The 21,096-nt window shown below is 34.6% G+C and overlaps 1 protein-coding gene across 1 annotated transcript in view; it reads right to left on the reverse strand.

Moving 5' to 3' along the window:
- GBE1 (1,4-alpha-glucan branching enzyme 1) overlaps nt 1-18,843 on the reverse strand; it is a gene marked incomplete at its 5' end in the record, with an annotated part of 239,060 nt that extends 220,217 nt beyond the window's left edge. Inside the window, 2 exon segments of the mRNA XM_006926236.3 lie at nt 18,513-18,675; nt 18,678-18,843. Coding sequence (XP_006926298.2) covers nt 18,513-18,675; nt 18,678-18,843 — 329 coding nt within the window.
- Between the last annotated feature and the right edge of the window lie 2,253 nt (nt 18,844-21,096).

Raw genomic sequence — 21,096 nt, forward strand, 5'->3', positions numbered from 1 at the left:
AAACTTCTACTGAAATGATCACATGATCACTAGAGTATCTTTGTTTTTACATGGGATATTCTAGCACAACATGAAGATTACTAGACTGAGTTAAGCCTAGTGAAATTCTACCATCTTAGATGAGTCACTCAAAGTAGCAACAGTACAGGCTCCTTTACTGTAAAATAAGGTTAAAGGCACAAAATTAACCTTAGCTAAAAGATTTGCAAGAATTTGGCATTGATGCATATTATGCATTATAATACTACAGAAAAAACAAGAAATTTGGATTCTTATAATAAATTAAAAGACGATGATTTCATTGAAAACATAGATAAGTAAGTTTTGGAAACTAAGACCAAAACAAAAAGAAAAAAGAAAAAAAAGAAAGTAAAAAATTGGGGGTAAAAAAGTAGACAGTCAATATAATCAACAACTTCATGCATTTTTTTGACTTTGCTACTCGAATTGTGGTCCAGCAGCATCACCTGAGAACTTGTTCAAAACACAAATTCACAGTTTCTGCCACAGACCTACTGCATCTGCATTTTAGCAAGACCCACAGGTGATCCAGAAGCACTATTCTTGACTATTTGCACTATTAAAGAAAAATCTCAGTAACTATCTTACACTCCTCCCTGTTTTGAATTCTGTGCCTTATCATGCGATCTTTAGCTAGTTACTGCAACCATTTCCCTCAATTACAGTTCTCTTCTGCCTAGTGTATTTACTAGGAAAAGAGTAATTAAAAGTGAGGTGGTCTCCAACATGTGACCACATAGTTTGTGATTATGTGTTTTTGGTTTTGTATGTTTTGTTCTGGCTTTTCTTAACAGCATTATGTATGGGTGGACACCATTCACAGCTGAAAGTCATTAATTCTCAAATGACTGATCTTGGATTAGCCTGCAAACACCAACATTTAAATGTATAATACATAAGAATAAACACTAGTTATTATCAGCTATTATCACTTTACATCTAATTAACTGACCAGTCAAAAAAATCAATTAAAGAGCATAGCCAGAAATGGAACCAGGAGAGAGGAAACAATACAAAAGGAAAAAGAATAAAAGGATCAGTTAATACAAAAAATATAGCTAATATCTAATGAATATACATTTGCCTCTGGAATTAAACATTTAGCTTAACTGGTTAACCAGTTAGCTGTTATTAAGATTATACAGAAATTATGTTGCAGGGTCTCCAGTCTTCATGAATGCATTCACTCAAGAAACAAATACTTCCTTACCTAATACACTCACTAACATACACCAATTCTACATCATACTAGACAGAAACATCACAATACAATACAAAGAAATCCAATACAAATTATTTGCATCCTTTCCTTCTTTGTAAGTTAAGTGTGTCTGCAGACTTCTGATGACTAGTCAGGGAGGAAAGTGAAAAGAAATGGCTTAGAGTCTTGTCAAAAACATTATTAAAATGAATGCTTAATTGTTGGTATGACAACCATTGTATCTGCTCAGTCCAGAGTTAGCACTGTATTTATTACTTCTTTGAAGAAAATCTAAAATGCAATAAATGCTCTTAAAATATCTTTTCCTTCTCAGATCTTACAAAACTTCACATACAAAGTTATTGTTCTCCAAAAAGAATTTAATTATAATTATTTCAACTTAACGAAATAAATAGCTTAACTACTTTTCCACACTACCCACTGAATGAATTATATCTGCCTATAAACAGGCCTCTGACTTGCTTCCCAGGAACCCTGAAACATTTAATGGTCCCAGTCTTTCCAATTTGAAGGTAACAAATTTTGGGAGACTTGTACTATTTCTTTCTTTACCTTTCACAGTACTTAAATTTAATGAACCCAAAAATCTACTACTACCTAATTTCAATCATGTAGCCCTCATTATTAAAAGTGATTACTCTATTAAATGATCACTAGTCTAATGGCTGTATTAGAAAATTACAATGAGCTTCTACTATATTGCCTGAATGTTGAAAAACATGAGTGTATCCGTGCACATGCATGAACACAATTTAAAATCTAAAAACTAATTTTATTGAAAATTTTATTAAAAGAATCCATCACAAACACTAAAAACTAGAAAGTCTTAGAGAATTGTTATTGACTGAATGTTTGTGTGCCCCTAAAATTCCTATGTCGAAATCCTAAATCCAATATGATGGTATTAGGAGGTGGGCCTCTGGGGAGGTAATTAAGTTAATGAGAGTGAAGCCCTCATGAATGGGATTAGTGACCTTAGGAGAAGAGACTGGAGAGAGCTTGCTTCTCTCCTTCCCTCCCTCTCTCTCTCCACCCTCTCCCCCCACCCCATTCTCCCCAGGTAATACCATAAGGAGAAGACAGACATCTGCAAACAAGGAATAGTGTTCTCTGCATACACTGAATCTGTCAGGGCCTTGATCTTGGACTTCCCAGCCTCCAGAACTGAGAGAAATAAATGTCTATTGCTTAAGCCATCTACTCTATGGTGTTCTGTTACAGCTCAAATTGAACAAAGCTGGAATCAGACAGTTAATCCTATTATTCACTGGACAGAAGTCCAGGCCACTAATTATTCAGCCAAGATATCATACATACAGACATACACAGACACAGAGGGAGACAGAGAGAGAGAATATGCAAAGTGCTTGAGATTTAGAAAGTTAAAAAATAATAATAATAAAATTGAGTATAGAATCAACACAAGTAATATAACACCTGATCTAGCTACTCACTGGCATATCCATATTTTCACTATTTCCTAGGTTATAACGAAACTTTAATTTAAAAGTAAAGTAAAATAAAATAAAACTAAAATGTCATTAATAAGCAATTAACTAATATCTATATAAAAACATCTCTTCAATGCTATAAAATATAAAGTGCCTAAAATTTTAATACTTATCATTGTATTTTTCAGTCTGAATTTCCATTAGTGCAAAGAAATGGTTGCAAATAATGTATAATAGTCAGTAGTGTTATAAGCTTGAGAAATATTTCGTTCAACAAATTTTTTTTTAAGCCAAAGTAAAAGTAGTCAGACCCGGAGTGAAGCATGATGCAATAGAGCTTCAGTTGTATTTAAAAGTGTAAATTCTGTTTTAAGCTTTTCCACTCCATTTGAGAAAGAGCAACAGCAAAATTCCCAAATGTCAACACAGATGGAAGTTGAGAGGAACAGCAATGAAATTTAAAATGCAAACTCTAACCCAAAAAAGTACTTTTCCTTTCTCCTTTTTTAACACTATGATGGCTTTCCCCAAAGAAAGGAAAATCCCCATTTTCTCCTATGTTTGTACACAGATATAGTACAATGAATGGGAAAACATTTATTCCAACTTGGAGAAGACATGATATAAAAGCCACTTATACACACAGACACATACACAATATATACAACATATATAAATGTCTAATACATATTTATAGCATAGCCAGAGTTCTAATTTTAGTTTAGCCCTTGGTCTCTTTATACATATTCCTTGGAATCTCTTGAAAACTTTGATATTATAAAAGATGTTTCAAAATTTATGTCGGTAGAAGTCAGAAGTGGCTAATGATAAGAGAACAAGGCTTTCTCTTGTTTGCCTGTTTATCAGACTTCCCTCATTAAAAACATAAGTCCCTCTAAAGTCTGTTATTATTACCAAATTCAAGCCAAGAGCAGCTCCAAAAGCCTCCATTTAGAATGCCGTCTTATCTCAAACTAAAATCAAGCCTAATTCATGATCATCTGGGATAGTATTCCAGGTAATTTGTTTCACTCACTTTTAAGATACCACCTTAAAAAGGAAATTTGTTACCTATTAAATAAACTTCAATGTTTTGTCTTAATCAGTAAAACAGTTTCTTATTCTACTGTGAATACTGTTATTCAAGAAAATTTTGTGGATGACTAAAAGTTTAGGTGGAAAGTTAAATTTTTATTCATTAAGAATACAATCTGGTTTACAATCCAAAAAACTAACACAGGTTTGAACCAAAGTAATATCAATAAATAAAGGCATAGGCATCCCAGAATTTGCTATGCCATAAATTAAAAAAAATAAAATAAAAGTAAAAAGACATTTCTAGGAAATCCACATAGAATTTTAACAGTAGAAATTTCAACCCAGCAGAGATAGAAATTACTACTGGCCTGGCTAGAAAAACATGTTGGGCCTGAGGCAAAGAAAAAGTTTTTTTAAATAGAAGAATGTTCTGAAATAGAAAGCATTGTGAAATAGAATTGCCTGAGGATTGTTATGAAATGAAAAATTATACTAACTGCATTGGGAACAGCAACCTGATAAAAGCACAATGTACAAATTACAATCTTCTTCACGAGTAGTATCAGACACAAGTAAGGTTAAGCTATATGTAAGAGAGGTTTTGCCCACCACAAACCACTACATGATACAAGAATTACTTTCAAGTGTTTCTAGGGACCCTCCAACAACTATGGTAAGAAATATTTCTATATTTCTAACAATATAGTACAAGCTGGACTAGACCTCCAGTCAATATCTACTTGCATTACCCCTGGAGTGCAAACCTCTATTCTAAACTCTATGAAAAACACCTAAAAGACAATGTGTTACCTAAATATACTCTTTTCTTCTTAAATTCAAAACACACATCCTGCATCCCAAGGATGCAGTAAGTACTGGGCATCTACAGTGAGGAAAAAGCATTCTATACGAAGAATCTGACAGTTCATGAGGGCAAATGCTTTTATAAACAGTAATATTTTTAACTAATATTATAAGGGTAACTATTAAGTATGCAAAGTAAGTACAAAATAGATAAAAAGTATAAACACTGAAGAAACTACCAGCTAGAAGAATAAGAAAAGCAAGTCATGAAGAAAAGGACATAAAACACAAGATATACGTGTCCATGCACACCCCCCTCTGCCCCCAATACTGTGGGTAACTTGAAGAGTGATCAGAGAGCAATCCTTCCAGCCCTTCTCTCTCACAAGCAGAAACCAATTCGGGAATAATGCAAGTCATAATGAATGAGTCACTGCACAGTAGCAAGATTCTTGGGACAACGAAGTTAGGAACAGCTGTTATTTGGGCTGAGTCAAAGTGAGGTTGGCACATACTAAAAGGTCTATTAGAGTACAGAATAGCCACCTGATCTCAGTCATTTCATAAAGAAGGACCAGAGTTACTTTGGCTGACTTATGTTTTTGTTTTGTTTTGTGTTTTTTTGTTGTTGTTTTTGCTTTATGGGACAGATGTAATTCATTTAGCATAAGAAAATATGACATAAATAAGAATTATCTAAGTGAAAAGAACAATGTGAACAAAGTCATACCAAATAACTTGAGGGAAAATGTGGCTACCTAGTCAACCCCAGTTAATTAAGGATGTGGCCTCTATCCATGTTTACATTTAAGACACCATCCATTTATTTATCTTCAGGTATAAAAACAGTCACTGGTCAATAATTGCTGACTCCCTTTGTTAGATAAATCAGAAAATCTATGGGTTTCTTTTCCTCTATTATCAGGAACACATAGCTAAATGAACCTTTCTCCTTCTTTAATTTTCCCCTTCAATGTATTTATGGGTTATACCAACTCTTTCTATAAAATGTCCTCTTCCAAATACATAATCTAAACCTGTACTAGCTAGATGTGGTTACTGAGCACTTGAAATATGGCTAGCTCCAATTGAGATATGCTATAAATGAAAAAATACACAGCCAAATTCAAAGACTAAGTATGAAAAATAAATGTAAAATATTGCATCAGTAATTTTTTTAAATGACACATTGTATTTTGGAAACACTAAGTTAAATAATAAGTATTATAAAAGTTTGTTTCTTTTTACTTTTTTTTCATGTGGCTACTAGAAAATTTTAAATTTTATACATGGCTCATATTTCTATTGAATAGTGCTGACCTAGGTGAGACGCTTAGAGTCAAGTCAGGAGGAGGCATTCAGCATTTATTTGCTTTTCTGGGAACCTGCGTACTAAGTGACACACATCAAAATGTCCCCCTGACTTTTTCAGGAATAGGTGCCCTTAGGTTACTTAGGAATTGCCTCATTGCCTCTAAAAATAGTCCACAATCCCTTCCAAAATGAGCTCATCTGTTATAAAGAAACTTACTGATATTTTATCAAATATGATTTATAAACTAACAGGCTTCAGTTCTTAACACAATGTGGCAATTCTTACACAAGCACATTTTGCAACTGAACCATTTTTGCAAGTAAACTTTCACTTAAGAGCAACAAAAGCTGTGTAAAGGTTACATAACGACTTCATTATAGTTTCATTGGAGATAAATGTCTTAGCTATCATATTCTTTGACTCTCCAAATAAGAGTTTCATAGACTTTGTCTACATTCTTCAAGACTCTGTCCTCCTTTCAAAAAGAAATAATTTTAAGAATTTAAAGCAATTCAAATAAACTTCTTTGTGGTATATATTCCCCTTAACAGAATAGGATATGCTTTTATCAGTCTTACTCTGAATTTTATACACAAATATGTGTTTACTTGTTCATCTCCCCAGTTAGAGCTCCCATCAGGTGGGAAGCCTATCTTTCTCATATTTGTTCTGCTACCATATATCAAAATACTTAGGATAGAAAGGATGTTGAAAATAGGTTTGTTAAATGAGCAAATTAATGAAACAGACTATGACTCAAATGCTCACCAGTGTGGGGGAAAATTTTCTCTATGTGGTCACCTTCTGTATCATACCCTAAAAATCCATATGTAACCATGAAACACAATTCGGATATAAGAAAATGCAACTTTGATCATACTAAAACAAAACCCCTTTTACCTACAATAAGTAGAAAAATCGTGATCATTTTTAAAAAACTTAATCTCTAGTAAATATTAATAAAATTAATATTAGTATATATGAATTAGTTTTAAGAAATTAGAACATATACGGTAACTATTTACAAAATAAAATTTGGTCCCTCACTAAACTCAGTTTTGAACTGTTGAAACCATGCCATGCCTTGCTAGTCAAAATATTATCTGTGAAACAACATCAGTATCATCTGGCACCTTCTTAGAAATGCAGATCTCAAATACAAGTGTGTAAAATGACATATATGTAAATCATAATAATAATTACTGTGATGATAATTTATTATCGGTAAGTTGGCAGAAGTCTTTTTTGGATGTTATTGTCTCAGACTCAATACATTGAGTAATCATTGTAGAATTAACAAAACCTCAAAAGTTCCTCTCTACTTTTCAGTTTAAAGGTGGGTACATTTTTAGCTATCTTATTCACAAATTTTCCAAATTTTGCCTAATAAATGTAGTAGTAACTTTCACCTCTCAACATCTAAGTATTTCTGTTTGAAAGGTGATATGCTCTGATTTCTAATATAAGACCATGAATCCTACCAAACATCAAAATAAATATTAAGATTGAAATAAACCAAAGGTTAGTTTCATTTATGTACAAAGTAATCTTAGAATCTTAGAAAATAATAACATTACTTCAGCTAAGATTTAATCATTCCTACAAATGAGAGTACAGCATAAAAATTTTTTGGAGACTAACTTGTCATTTAAATCAAATAAACAGGCAAAATGCTTGAAAGTTTATATATATACATACATATATATATATACACACACATATATATATATTCATTTCAGATACATAGTAGAATGGTTAGGCATTTATATAGTTATGAAAGTTGTTTTTAAAAGCAAATTTATAATGTAGAACTAAAGAATATGTGATACTGACAAATGAATGGGTTCTAAGTATGACATGAAATAAAAAAAATCTTGAAAAGTCAAATTAAAATTACAAGTTCAATCTACATTAATTATCATCTATATATATTTGGAATATAAAAAATGTTATGACAAATAAGAAATATGAAAATTAAAAACAAAAACTCTAACATGAGGTAACTACTTGGGAATAAATTATCGTATATTTCACAAATTATTTTTCCCCTGCTTCCTAAAGTTTTGGGGCTGCCTTATGATAATAACCAAAAATTAAAATAAGATCTTAGAAATAAGAAAAATGACAGGTTAATTAGTTCCCACTGCTTTCAATAACCTATAATATATATAAAAAATGTCATTGTTCATACATTTCAGTGAACTGATTAAAGATTAATTTATTTTTAGTCAGGTAGCTTCTCAATATGTCTAGTAGTTTATAATCTTAAAAAGAAATGATCAAGCTTATGGTCATAAGATAAGTACTAGGGATGTAATGTATGACATAATGATATACTTAACTCTGCTCTATGATATACAAGAAAGTCGTTAAAAGAGTAAACCTTGAGTTCTCATTACAAAGAAATTTATTTTTTATTTTTTTATTTTCTTCTTTTATTTTTATTGTATTTGTATGAGAAGATAGATATTAGCTGAACCTATTGTGGTAATCTTTTCACAACACATATAAATCAAACCATCATGCTGTATTCCTTAAACTTATACAGTGATGCATGTCAATTATTTCTAAATAAAACTGAAAAAAAAAAGGAATCAAATATCCATAAGCAATAAAATAAATCTTGACCTAAACTTCAAACTTAATACAAAAACAAATCAAAATGGGTTATAAACTTAAATGTAAAACATAAAACAGACTTCTAGGAGAAAATGCTCCTGGAAATCTTTAGGTCTTAGAGTTATCAAAGAGCGTTTATACACGACAACAAAAGCACAATCCATACACAATAAAAACAAGAACAAAAAGTCAAAATTAAAAATTTTTGTTCTGTTTAAGACTTTGTTTAGAAAATGAAAAGGCAAGCTATAGACTGTGAGAAAATATCTGCAGAACAAATATCTGACAAAGGGCTTGTACTAAAATAAAGAAGTCTCAAAACTCAAAGTTTAAAAGAAAAGAAAATCAATCCACTTAAAAATGGACAAAAAACATAAACAGACATTTCACCAAAGAGAATATATAGGCGGTATATAGTATTGTAAAAGATTTTCAACAAAATTAGCTATTAGAAAAATGCAAAGTAAGACCATGATAATATGTCAGTGTACAAATATTAGAACAGCTAATATTTTTTAAAAAGTGACAATACAAACACTGGCAAGAATACAGATAAACTGGATCCTTCCATACATTTCTTGTCAGAATGCAAACACTTCAGACACTACAGAAAACATATTTGGCTATTTCTTACAAAGTTAAACATGCACTTGCCATATGACTCAGCAATCACGCTCTTAGGCATTTCTCTCAGAGAAATAAAGCTTGTACATAAATATTAATATCTAAGTTTTACTGCAGTATTTTTAATAGCCAAAAACTGGAAACAATCCAAATGTTCTTCAACAGGTGAATGGATAAACAAAGTAGTACATCCATACAATGAAATATTATTCAATGCCAAAAAGGAACAAATTTGATGTATATAACTTGGACAGATCTCAAAGGCATTGGGCTGAGTGGGAAAAAAAAATCCAATCTCCAAAGATTACATATGATTTAATTTATAATATTCTAAAAATGAAAATTAAAAAAAAATAGAGAGATGGAAAACAGGTCAGTGGTTGCCAAAGGTTAGGGGTGGAGGAAAAGGGGATAGTGTGAACATAAAGAAATAAGGGAGTTTTTTTTAGTGGTGGAATAGTTCTTTATCTTCATTTGGTGGTGATTATATTAATACATAGTGGTGATAAAAGTACACAGAACTATATACACACAAATAAGAGCATGTAAAAACTGATGAAATTTAAATGAGGTGTATAGATTGTATCAATGTCAATTTCTTGGTTTTGATACTGCAATATATGTATGTAATTAAGCAAGATACAACTGGGGCAAGACTGGTGAAGGGTACAAAAGCCTTCTCTGTACTATATTTGCAACCTTCTATGAGTCTATATGTATTTCAAAATAATTTTTTCTTTTAAAAATCCAACACAATCTGCAGTTTTCCAAATTCACTATATTTTTTAATGTCTTCTAACTGTAAAGGTATTGTGACCTTGCTACAACCAAACTTGTTTTTATAACACTCGTTTCTAAGTACTTCTTGCTTATGTGTTGTATTTGTGAATAGATCTAACACTGCAGGGACAGCATATAGTTTTCAATGAAAGGTACTTTAGGGAAGTAAGCAAAAAGAGACCTATTAGTTTCACTAAAGTCCTATCACTAGCAAGTATAACCTAAAACAACAAAACAGCACTGCCAATTGAAATCATCAAGAGGATGGAAGACTTGCATTTGTGGTCGAAAAAAAAAGACACAAACAAGATTATGAGATTTTTAATGCAGAAAGATTAAAGATGGCAGAAAAAAAAATCTTGAAAATATCAAACATGAATTAGTTTGAGAACCTCCAGAATCCTGGAATAATCAATAAAACCTCTTGAGAAAGGTTTTTAAACAATTAAAAAGCAATTATAACTCATACTTTAGTTATTCATGATCTCCAAATGATAGTACAGAATGATCATGTATAATAACCTCTTAGGAAAGAAAATAAATGTAAACCCAGACATTGATCTTCTATTCTGACATCAAATAGAAATCACATTCTTCCACAAATTGTTCTTTTGTCATATTGTGAAAGACAAAACACTAAAATTGCCTATGATGATAAAATCCTATATTCATATAAAAAGTCTATTGTAGGTATATTGTGAAAAATAATAGTTATACATCTTAAGCTTCAAAAAGCACAAAAAGGTATAATGCTAAAGCCCCCATAAGCTTCTATGTCATTAAATAACAAAAGACAATTTGTGTTTTAAAGACTGGATATAAATTAATTAACATCTTTAGCTATTCGTTCTAGCCTCGCAAACAGTATATTCTCCAAGTAACTTGATAAATCAGATCGTTTTTTAATGAGCCCAAAGACATGGAAAAATTATTAGTAATTTATGAACTCATTTCCTCTCAAAACATTCCATATTTTTTTAAGAGTAAAATACCTATGATATTAAAAAGAGAACATGAGGGTACTCCCAAGTTGTAGGACCAGGTGACTGAGGAGACCAAATCAGCTCATGTTGAGCAGCCAAAAGTCTCTGAATTTCCCCCTGACAATCCAGAAAAATATAGATTAGGCCTTAGTAACATGAAAGCCATGACTCAGGGGTTGATGATATTGAGAGATGTGGCTGTAGACTTCCCTCAGGAGTGAAAATGTCTAGATTCTGCTCAAAAGAATTTCTACACAGATAGAAACTGTTGAGGAACTACAACATGGTCTCACTGAGACTTTTCATCTTTAACTAGATGTAGTCTCCTCTTTGGAGCAAAGGAAAGAGCCCTGGGAAGCTGTGATGAGGCGAAAGGACATTCTCAGGAAGATATGTGTACATCTAAACACATTGATTATCCAGGCTCACTTTCAGCTGAGAATGACCATGAGACAGTTCTGGTGAATAATTTGTAAATTTAAAAAACTAGATGGAGTTTACAGGAAAATTAACATATGCTTGGCTAAAATGGCCATGTGAGTAGGCCTGTGCTCTTAGATGTGCCCTGTCATCTTCTAAGCATAAGAATAAAGACCATATGCTCAGGATAGTAAAGCTGAAAGATAAAGGATGGGTCCAGGCTAAGGCCCAAACAACTCGCCTTCACTTTGTGAAATTACAAACCTCTATTTCAATAACTCAGTTTGTGGGATTTTCTGTTAACAAAGGGTGTGTTAGGTTTTCTGTTACACAGACCTAAATGCATAACTGATTTTATCATGTGTCTAACAGAGGATGCATCTGTATTATGCAGTTATTCATAATTAAATATAACCTGTAGCTAGTTGCTCATTATCTATGAAAATTAAAATAAATGAGATTGATAATATTGAATAACATGATTTCATTGGTCAAAGAAATATTTAATTCTTGTGAAATATTTGCAAACTTCAGTGTTATCTATACAAAAAGTATATTTGTAGACTTGTTTTCTGATTACATTTTAGATTACAGACCTAGAGTACATACCCCAAGATTGTGCCTCATTATAATTTATCGTTTAATGGATCTACTAAAACACACAAATATTTCATTCCTTTGTATTATCTGTCTCATAAAAAGTCAAACATGCTGAAAATAAATGAAATCATCAAATGAAAAAAAAAGAGGAAAAAAGATAAGGGAAGACATAGGCTTTAATTTTTTTTTCCTTATTAACACTTATACATTCTGACTTCACTGGATAATTATTTCATTTTCAAACTTTTAAGCTGCTATTCTGTATATTTCTTATTATTTTCAGTTATTCCTGCTACTAATAAACTTGATATGACCATTTGAGCATTCCTCCAATCACCTAGAATTCAAGAGGAAGAAAATCCCTACAGCTGTTTAATGCCAAAGAATATGAACACTCAGAAGTCAGATGAAAGAAGAGAAAAGACAGAAAAGGAAGATCAAGAGAAGAGTGATTTTGAATTTCTGCAGGCTAGCATTTACCTCTCTCAATAAAAGGAGCTTTATGCTCATATTATCCCAGACTCATCTTGCCTTCAGCTTACAGCAAACTGGCAAATGCCTTATCATTTCCTCTCCAAATTAAGAATCAAAGTTTAAACATATTCCTTTCCTTCTCTATTAAATTATGATTAAAATTACCACCTCCTCACCTCATTCACATAATCGCTTTATTGGAGAAAAGGAGGAATCCCCTAAAGATGCCATTAACCAGCAAAATGAAGAATTGTGGGGAATTTCTGGTCATGTTATTTATCTGATGATTGATTTCAGGATACAGTATTAAAGAAGTTGACAATAAGATCTTCTGAAAATAATATTCTAGCAAATATTTAAGATATGAAGTTAATTTGTTAATAATATTACCGTAATTAAATGACTATTACTTTTTACTGAGCATCTTTACATATATCCCTAGTCCTCATGACACCCCTACAGAGTGGGTCCCATCCATTTTTTACAGAAGAAGAAAGTAAAGTTCATAGAGGGATTTTCTCTTGAACTCAAAGCTATTCAGCATTTACCAGAGCTAAAATTCAAGCCTTGATTTGTTCTTGTACTTTGCAACATGACCATTTAGCAATATTTTTATATTTTTTCCATTTTACATGTGAAGAAACTAAATTTAGAATCTAATTATTCTGATCATTTAATATCAAAATCAGTCAAGTTTTATAGGTCATCATAACTTAAACAATGTCAAATAAACTGTAATAGAATTGAATAATAAATCAGTGAATGTAGACTGTATAATAACATAGGTTTAACATAGAGCTTTACCTTTTGTCAATGTACAGGATTCCTGTTCACCCTAAACATATAACAGAATAGGGCTGCTTTTGGATATTAAACACAAAAGAACCCTCTATTCAAAATAGTGGTGAGTCTTTACCGGTGAGAAGATATCACCACAAGAAGAGAATCTACTCTTCAATAAAAAAATAAGCTTAGTTTAGAGAGAAAGCTACCTGGTAGCAGCAATTCTAATGAAAACACTTTTATGTTTTGCTTTGATATTTATAAATGTGTAATCTAAGTTTAATACATGCTTTCAAATAACAACAGCATGATATACTTACTCTAAAACTAGATATACTTAGTCTAAAACTGTAGCACATATTACTGGGACTATATTTTCATCTCACTGACTAACTAGGGCCAGCTTGGTGAGAGCTTAACTGAATTCCCTAAGAAGTCACCACATAAAGTGTCACTTCTCAGGAGGTGATGCAGCAGGTGCCAGAGCCTAAATGAAACCAAATGCTTCATCAAGTCATTTAAGGCACTTTGAAAATGAGAAGAGGTCACAGCCTTTTGCCCATCACTGTAGAGAATTCAGGAGTGATTCTGGAATTAGTAGAAATCTCAGTGGCAAAAGGCAAATGAATCTACTGGCACAAAAGAGCAGGCCAGATGCGTCATGTAATCTTTGTATTCTACCCTGCCTTCTAGAATCACTGACAATTGACTTTCTTCAGAGAACACAACTTGGCCAGGCAATGAGGAAAAAAAAAAAAAAAGTGCACCATTCAGCTATGATATAAAACTTCCATGCTGTGAGAATCGATTTTCAATGTGGCTGCTGATAATATCAAATCCAAACTATTTTCCAATTCTGATTAGATAACAATGTAAAAGCTATTTTAATTACAGTGATGTAATTATAATACTTAACATCTTGAGCTCACAAAAACTTCTCCTTCCATTCCTGGGCACTCAATTTGACCTGAGGCTTTCTCACACTGAGTATTCCTTTAGTGATTAAACCTCTAGTCTCTGTGGACTGTGAAAGTATGTAATTAATAATGATTTTCTTGACTTTCTCTGGTTATCTTTAGCTCTTTACTTAATGTGCATTCCCCTTCCCCAGACTGTCACACATAACCTCCTAGAAACTACTGTCCATCCATCCTAGCATTTCCAACATTTTCAGCTTGAGTTGACCTAAGACTCACTGGTATGGAAAGAGAAAGAAAGAGTCAGAAGATATTCATTCAGCCTTTTGCACATTCAAATACTGTACTGTTTCTTATAAGCCAGGTATAGTTCTACAGTCTGAGAATACAACAGTGAGCAAATAATAAAGAGCCCACATATGAAAGCATATAATCTAGTAAGGGATACAAAAGAGCAGAAAGACAACTATAGTACAGTGGATGGTCACCCTTAGGATAAGGTTCAGGTTGGTAGACAAGAGATGGGAAAAAGGTTTAAGAATGGGGAGAAGTTAGGGAAGGCATATAATAAATGCCTAAGCTGTGTCCCGAAGCATGTATAGGGACTTACAAGATAGAAGTAGAAGAAATAGCATGTATAAAAGCATAGCTGAACCCAAGGCTAGACCAAAACATAATATCCAAGACAGGATAACATTCTAGCATACTTCCAACTGATATTATTTAAACATTTGTTAAAGATTTACTTTATGGGATAGAGAAAATTATTTTCTATTAATTAAAATTAAACAAAGGGTTTATTTATTCATTTCTACTAAGCTAAAAGAGTTACTCTTCTGATAAAAATCAGAAAATATTTCTAGTTCTTGATCTCTCCCTTTCATTCAATGATTTTTTTTCTAGATCTCTTCTTCTAATCCTACACAAAGTAAGAAATGAAAATCTTCAATTTTTAGGAAAAAATACATCTGTAAAACAAGTATCATGTTTCCAATTTATTTTAGTGATATTTTAGTGTCCTTTATAAAATGGCCCCCAGACATCCCACCTACCTCTCTACCTTTAGGCTCTCTCTGATGAGATGGTGGAGAGTGAAAGAGAGTCCAAAGATGAGGCTAAAAATGTAGACAGGAATCAGATAATAAACAGAAAAGGAGGAGTCTGCACTATACCTTAAGAGCCATGAGAAATTGTTGGGAAGATTGGAAAAGGGGGAACGATTATGAGGCTGTTTTTTTGTAAATCAGGTAAAGATGCTAGCAACTTAAGATGAAAACAGTAGAGATACAGAGTGGCACATACTTGAAAAACAGGAGCTATAATTGACTAGGCTTGGAGATAAAAGGAAAGGAGAATAATAATTAGGATAATTCTTAAGTTTTAGGCTTGAGCAGTTGATAAAGATACTACACACTGAGACAGGGTAGAAAGAGACCAAGAGGTTTGGTATAAAAAAACCATAAATTCGGTTTTATATATGTTGACTGTTGTACTTATAGGACACCAAAATAAAGATATTTATAAGTACATCTGAGACCAGGAGAAAGATTTGCGGTGAAGATAGATGTGGGCAGCCTCAGAACATAGATGGAATCCATGGGATGAGAATGCTAGCAAAAGTATACAGAGGTACATATAAAAGGATCTATGGAGGATCCTGAGAATCTCCTATATTAAACGATAAGAGGCTAAGAAGAAACTGTCAGAGAGAATGGAAGAAAAGCAAAAGCTACAGCATCATAGCTTCAAGGATCCAAGAAGTGGTCTAAAATGTCCATTGATAAAAAGAAGGAAAGAGGTATTTGCTAAATTACCAAGAAGTCATTGTTTGTGAACTTGTTGAGAACAATTTTAATGAAGATTAACTCCAGCTGCAGTGCTTATTAGCCATGTGAACTTAAGTCAATCACTTGACCAAATCTCAGGTTCTTCATCTGTAAAATAAGAAAAACAAAAATGCCCAGCCTTCCTACTTTGTGGTTTTGTTACGATTAAATTAAATGCTATAATGTATCTAATATAAGAAGGTACAGGCAAGCATTATTGTAACTGTTTTTCTTCAGGCCATTCACGAACATCAATTCTCTATTCCAGGCACATGGCTCAGAAGTCACATTTGACTTACACTGGCCAATTTTCGTCAGAAGTGACTCAGGCAAAAGCTGTAAGAAATAGTGGATATTTCAACATGTTCTCTGTTCCTTGCTACTGACATTGTAAAAGCATGTTTCAAAATGAAACCTTCATCAGCCTAGATCCTTGAGTGATTGCCATGGCACAGACGAATTCACTAATCCTCACATTTCATTCAACATTCTTAGTTACGGAAAAGGTAAACAATAACAATAAATGTACATAACAGAATTTCTGATGAAGGTACATTCATCTGGAAAGGATGAGACAGTCCATCAATGAGAAAAAACTGCCTCCCCTATCACCATTCTTATATAACTATTGTTTGTACTCTAAATTTTCTTCACCTCTTAGTAAGCACATTTTGCACCTAAATGTTTGACTGGTTGCATATGTGTGTTAGGCCAAAGACACACTGCACAGATGGGTTATTAAAATAAACAGAAAAAAGAATAAGTAACCAGAACCAAACTTTATGAAGAAATTGTTTTATTTTTCAGCTGTTAACAGTAAAAGTTATTGCTGCCAAATGCCAAATTGCTATTTGATATGCCTAAATGGAACAAGTGTGCTGGAAAATGGCAATTACTCAGAACCAAGGCCAGAAGTAGAATCCAGGTCAAAGTGAGGCACTAGCACCCACGAGACCAGCCATCTCACCAAGAACACTGGATTTCCCCCACTTCTTCATTCTGGCCTTGGCCCGTCTCATTAGTTTTGACAAACCATGAAAGAGAATCATAATTGCCTCAGTCCCAATAGAGTTGAAATGAATCACACGAAACACTTAACAAGAAATGTTTGTCTGCTTGTGATTTTTTTTTTTAATGGGGATGAGCAGAAACGTAGACAAAACATTTCCACAACTCTTCTTTTAGAAATGTCTTAAGTGTCATTTTACATAGTGTCATCATTAATAAGCACATCAAAAAAATCTGACTACTATCTTTTGACCTAAAATTTTTGACTATTTCTAAATCAAATCCAATTTTGAACTATGAAGATTATGCAGTTTCTGTAAAAGCAATTTCACAAGGCCGTTCCTCATTCAGCTTATATAAGTGCCCAACCAATCATCTGATGACCTGAGCAACAGCTCAAGGTGACTGCTTTGAGGAGGGCTCATTCATTAGGATAAACAAGCTCTGGAATGATGTGTATTCAACTTTGTGTTCCTTAGAGATTCCTTAATAAAGAGTTGCTGAATTGAATTTCCGTAATAAGTGACAAAGCCAGATCATAAATTTAGGATTTTTTTTCAACCGTGTGTTATTACGTCCAATGCTGCTTCTTGCCAGAAACCAGCTAGTTGTTTTCTGTTACTTGAAAATTTGATTATGTATATTCTGTCGCCATAATTGCTTTTATTCTCAAACAGCTCCCCTAAGAGGGCAGAACAATGTGCTTATCTGACAAACGTTAAGTACTATAACTAGTATAACCACTATTATAATCTTAAAAACTATACCTTTTAAGTTGAGCTAACTACTAGAATTATTTCCCCAGCAACTTAACTGTAGCAAACCAATTTACTACAGCATAAGAGACAAGCTAAAGCTAAATAATCCTAAATCTGCCTCTAGAAGTTTGGCTTCCTTTGCTTTTCTCCCTCTTCAGGACAGCAATGCCAAACAGAAGAATGTTGCTGTATCTTTACTCACCAATGTTGGCCCAAGGGCGGGATGGGGACTGGGGGAAGAGGGAGGCGGGGGTAGTGACTAAGATAGGCTTGGTCTTTGAGAGGGGGTAATATTAACAAGAACAGAAGCTGCCTGAAGGAATCCTATTGGATATATATATATATATATTTAAAAAATCACAATATTTTCTGTGAAATAAACTAGAAAAATTTTAAAGCCCAATCACACACTCCGGGTGTTATGCACACGCAAATTCACAGAACCAGTCTGGTGCATAGAAAGGTCAGAAAACCTGCAGTTGCCTCCCTCCACATCAACACCGGAGGCAATGAGTACTAGAAGCCAAAGCACGTACTCAATGGCGCAAAATCACTGACTCACAGGGAAGAAGGGATGAGAAAAGTTTACTCAGAGCTTCTGCCCGTAGACAAGAAGCCAGAATTGTCAACCTAGAACTCCGGAAGCCACTGAACCCAATTACAGGAATCAACCCGACGCCCACCCTCGGAAGGGGGCAGCCCCAAGATCTAGGGCGGGACATCGGGGCGGGGCCTCCGAGGGGCGGGGCCCCGCGGGCGGGAGCGGAGGGGAAGCCGGGCCCCGCCCGCGCCGCGCGGGGTAGGCAGGCTGCCCAGTTCTGAGGAATGGGGGGCATGGGGAGGAGAGCCCTGACTGAACGAGGTGCTACCTGCGCTGGAAGTCCAGGGCGAAGGGCTTCAGGTACGGGTCAATCTCCAGAAGTCGGCCTAGTTCGGGCACGTCTGTCAAGGCAGCAGCCAGCGCCGCCTCATAGCTCTCCGCCGGAGCCGCCATCTTCTGCCGCAGTCCGAGTAGCCGAGGCCCGAGAGGTCGAGTGGCGCCTGAGCGGGAACGGGAGCTGGAGCCGAGAGGAAGGCCTCTAGGGCGGGGCTGGAGGACGCTGAGGCGAGCCGCCGCGGCCCAAGGCCCTTTATAGCCCGACAGGACGGTCGCCTTCCCCCATTCTCCCCCCCGCCGGCGGGGAGGAGCAGGGCCCAAGGTTATTCTCGGAGGTGCGTCCTGAGCGGGGAGGAGGCGCAGAGGTCCCTTAGCCCACCCGTGCGGCTACCTTGGGGACCTAGAAGCCTGCCTTCTCCTCCCCCTACCTCTTTACCCTGCAGGACTAGGGGAGGCGAGTCTGAGCTGGCCTAGCTCAGTCTTGCTCTGTTACTCTGACCCATTCTTGGCTCCCGAGCGGACCCTCTGCTTTCCTTTTAAACTCCTACTGGCGACATCCCCTTCAAATGGATAAATGATTACCTTGGAAAGGAAACTTCTCAAAGTTCTGAGAATTTCTTGTTCTTAGGGCAGTGTGTCAGACAGATCAAATAAATTCACAGTGAGGGAAACGTTCAAGTATGGATATAGTAATACCGTTGAAAATGTTAACATAATTTCCTAACCAGAAATCTTCTAGTTTTTCCTTGTGCATTTAACCAAAAGAGGCAGGATCCTGGAATAGTCCCACGGATACTGATCAATGGATGAGAAATGAGACCATGGCAACTTTTCCCATTCCTCATACCTCAGAAAGAAATGATTGTCTTTGCTAATAATTGTAACAAACTATTAAAGGCAAGAAGTTTTCCCATTCCTCATACCTCAGAAAGAAATTATTGTCTTTGCTAATTGTAACAAACTGTTAAAGTCAAAAGCAAATGGAGATCAGCCTTGAAAATTCCCTGGGCTGACAAGACCAGTCATACAAACAAAGCTTACTTACTTGAGCTTATATTGCAGGACTAGCTTGACTTGGGTCAATTCTTCTATATGCCTTTGGAAATCATAAGCAAAACTCTTAATTTTTTTTAAGGTTGATATTCATTAATTTTACTTCTGCTATTTCTAAACTTAACAAAACCATCCTAGATGAGAGAAATGGTATAGGGAAGAGCATTAAATTGGAATTCAGCCATGCTACTTAATAAAGAAGCAATAATACAAGAAATCGCTTTCTTTTGGCTTAAAAAATGGAGATTCTACACTTGGAACGTATGTTCTTTCATTCCCATTGACTGGCTTCTAGCTTATTGATTCTTTTTTAAGAATACAGAATTTTGCACCAAAATTGCACCCATCAACCCAGGAGTTTCCAGCCTGCTTTATACCTAGAAAGGTATAAAGGATATCAGTTTCAGTTAAGACTTGGGTGTGGTAAATCCTAGGGGCTGTAGAGAAGAGTGTTGATCAGCCATGGGCCTTGAATTTTAAAGCATTCAAAACTGTGTGTGTGCATGACGGAATTAATAAAGGACTTGAGAAAGATCTAATAACAGGACCTCAAAGTGAAAGAGTGGAGGACTTGGACAACCTAAAGAAAGGTGTGTCTTATTTTCCATAAAGATGACAGCATGCAAATGTTTGTCAACATAAAACAACACTTGAAACCCAGAAGCAGGATACTCAAAAGATCCAATCCTAAACTTTTCTCAGAAATCCAAGTTCATGTGGATATGCCTGCTGAAATCTCCACTTAGCAGGCTAAGAGACCTAAACCCCAGCTATCTTCACATCCTTTCTACTATGGCTCTTAAAATACCAAACTGGTTTCCCCTCTTCTATCCTTTCTCACTCCTAATCCATTCTCTAGTGTTTCACACAGGTTAATGTGCATATGAATCATTTGAGGATCTTATCAAAAGTAGAAAGTCATGTAATTCTGGGATGGTGTCTCAAAATTCTGCTATTTTAAAAAGTACAGAGATGCTGCTGCTGCTGTTTAGGGACACAGTTTGAATAGTAAGGCTCTACACAAGGAATAAATCATACAACTTAAATGTCATGCAGGTTCACTTAGAGTTAAATATAAACGCCTTATCATCTCTAACAAGGTTTATGTAATCGTCGTCTACTTTTCCACCATCTTCTCATCCTCTGACTTTATTATTCTTTAGTCACACTGAGTTCTTCATAGCCTCCGAGACTTCAGTTGCCTTTTTCTCTGTTGGGAATTCTCTTGCCTGGGCTCTTCATGGGTGGTTCCCTCAAGTATTCATTGAGATTTCAGTATAAATGTCAACTCATCTCCAAGAAGCCTCTGATTTCACTATCTAGATTCTTCAGTATAACCTATTATAGTGCTTACTCTCCTATGCAACAGTTAACAAAATTTAGGTGTTTTTCTCTTGTATTTATTGATCTCCCTTCTTAGAATATAAACTCCAAGAAAGCAGAGAACTATTCTGTCTTATTCAATATTGAACAAGTATTTAAGTCTCATGTGCTAGCTAGTCCTAGGTACTGGGGATTAGTGA

This window comes from Pteropus alecto, unplaced genomic scaffold (genome assembly GCF_000325575.1).
Source record: "Pteropus alecto unplaced genomic scaffold, ASM32557v1 scaffold239, whole genome shotgun sequence".
In the NCBI taxonomy this organism is placed as follows: Eukaryota; Metazoa; Chordata; class Mammalia; order Chiroptera; family Pteropodidae; genus Pteropus; species Pteropus alecto.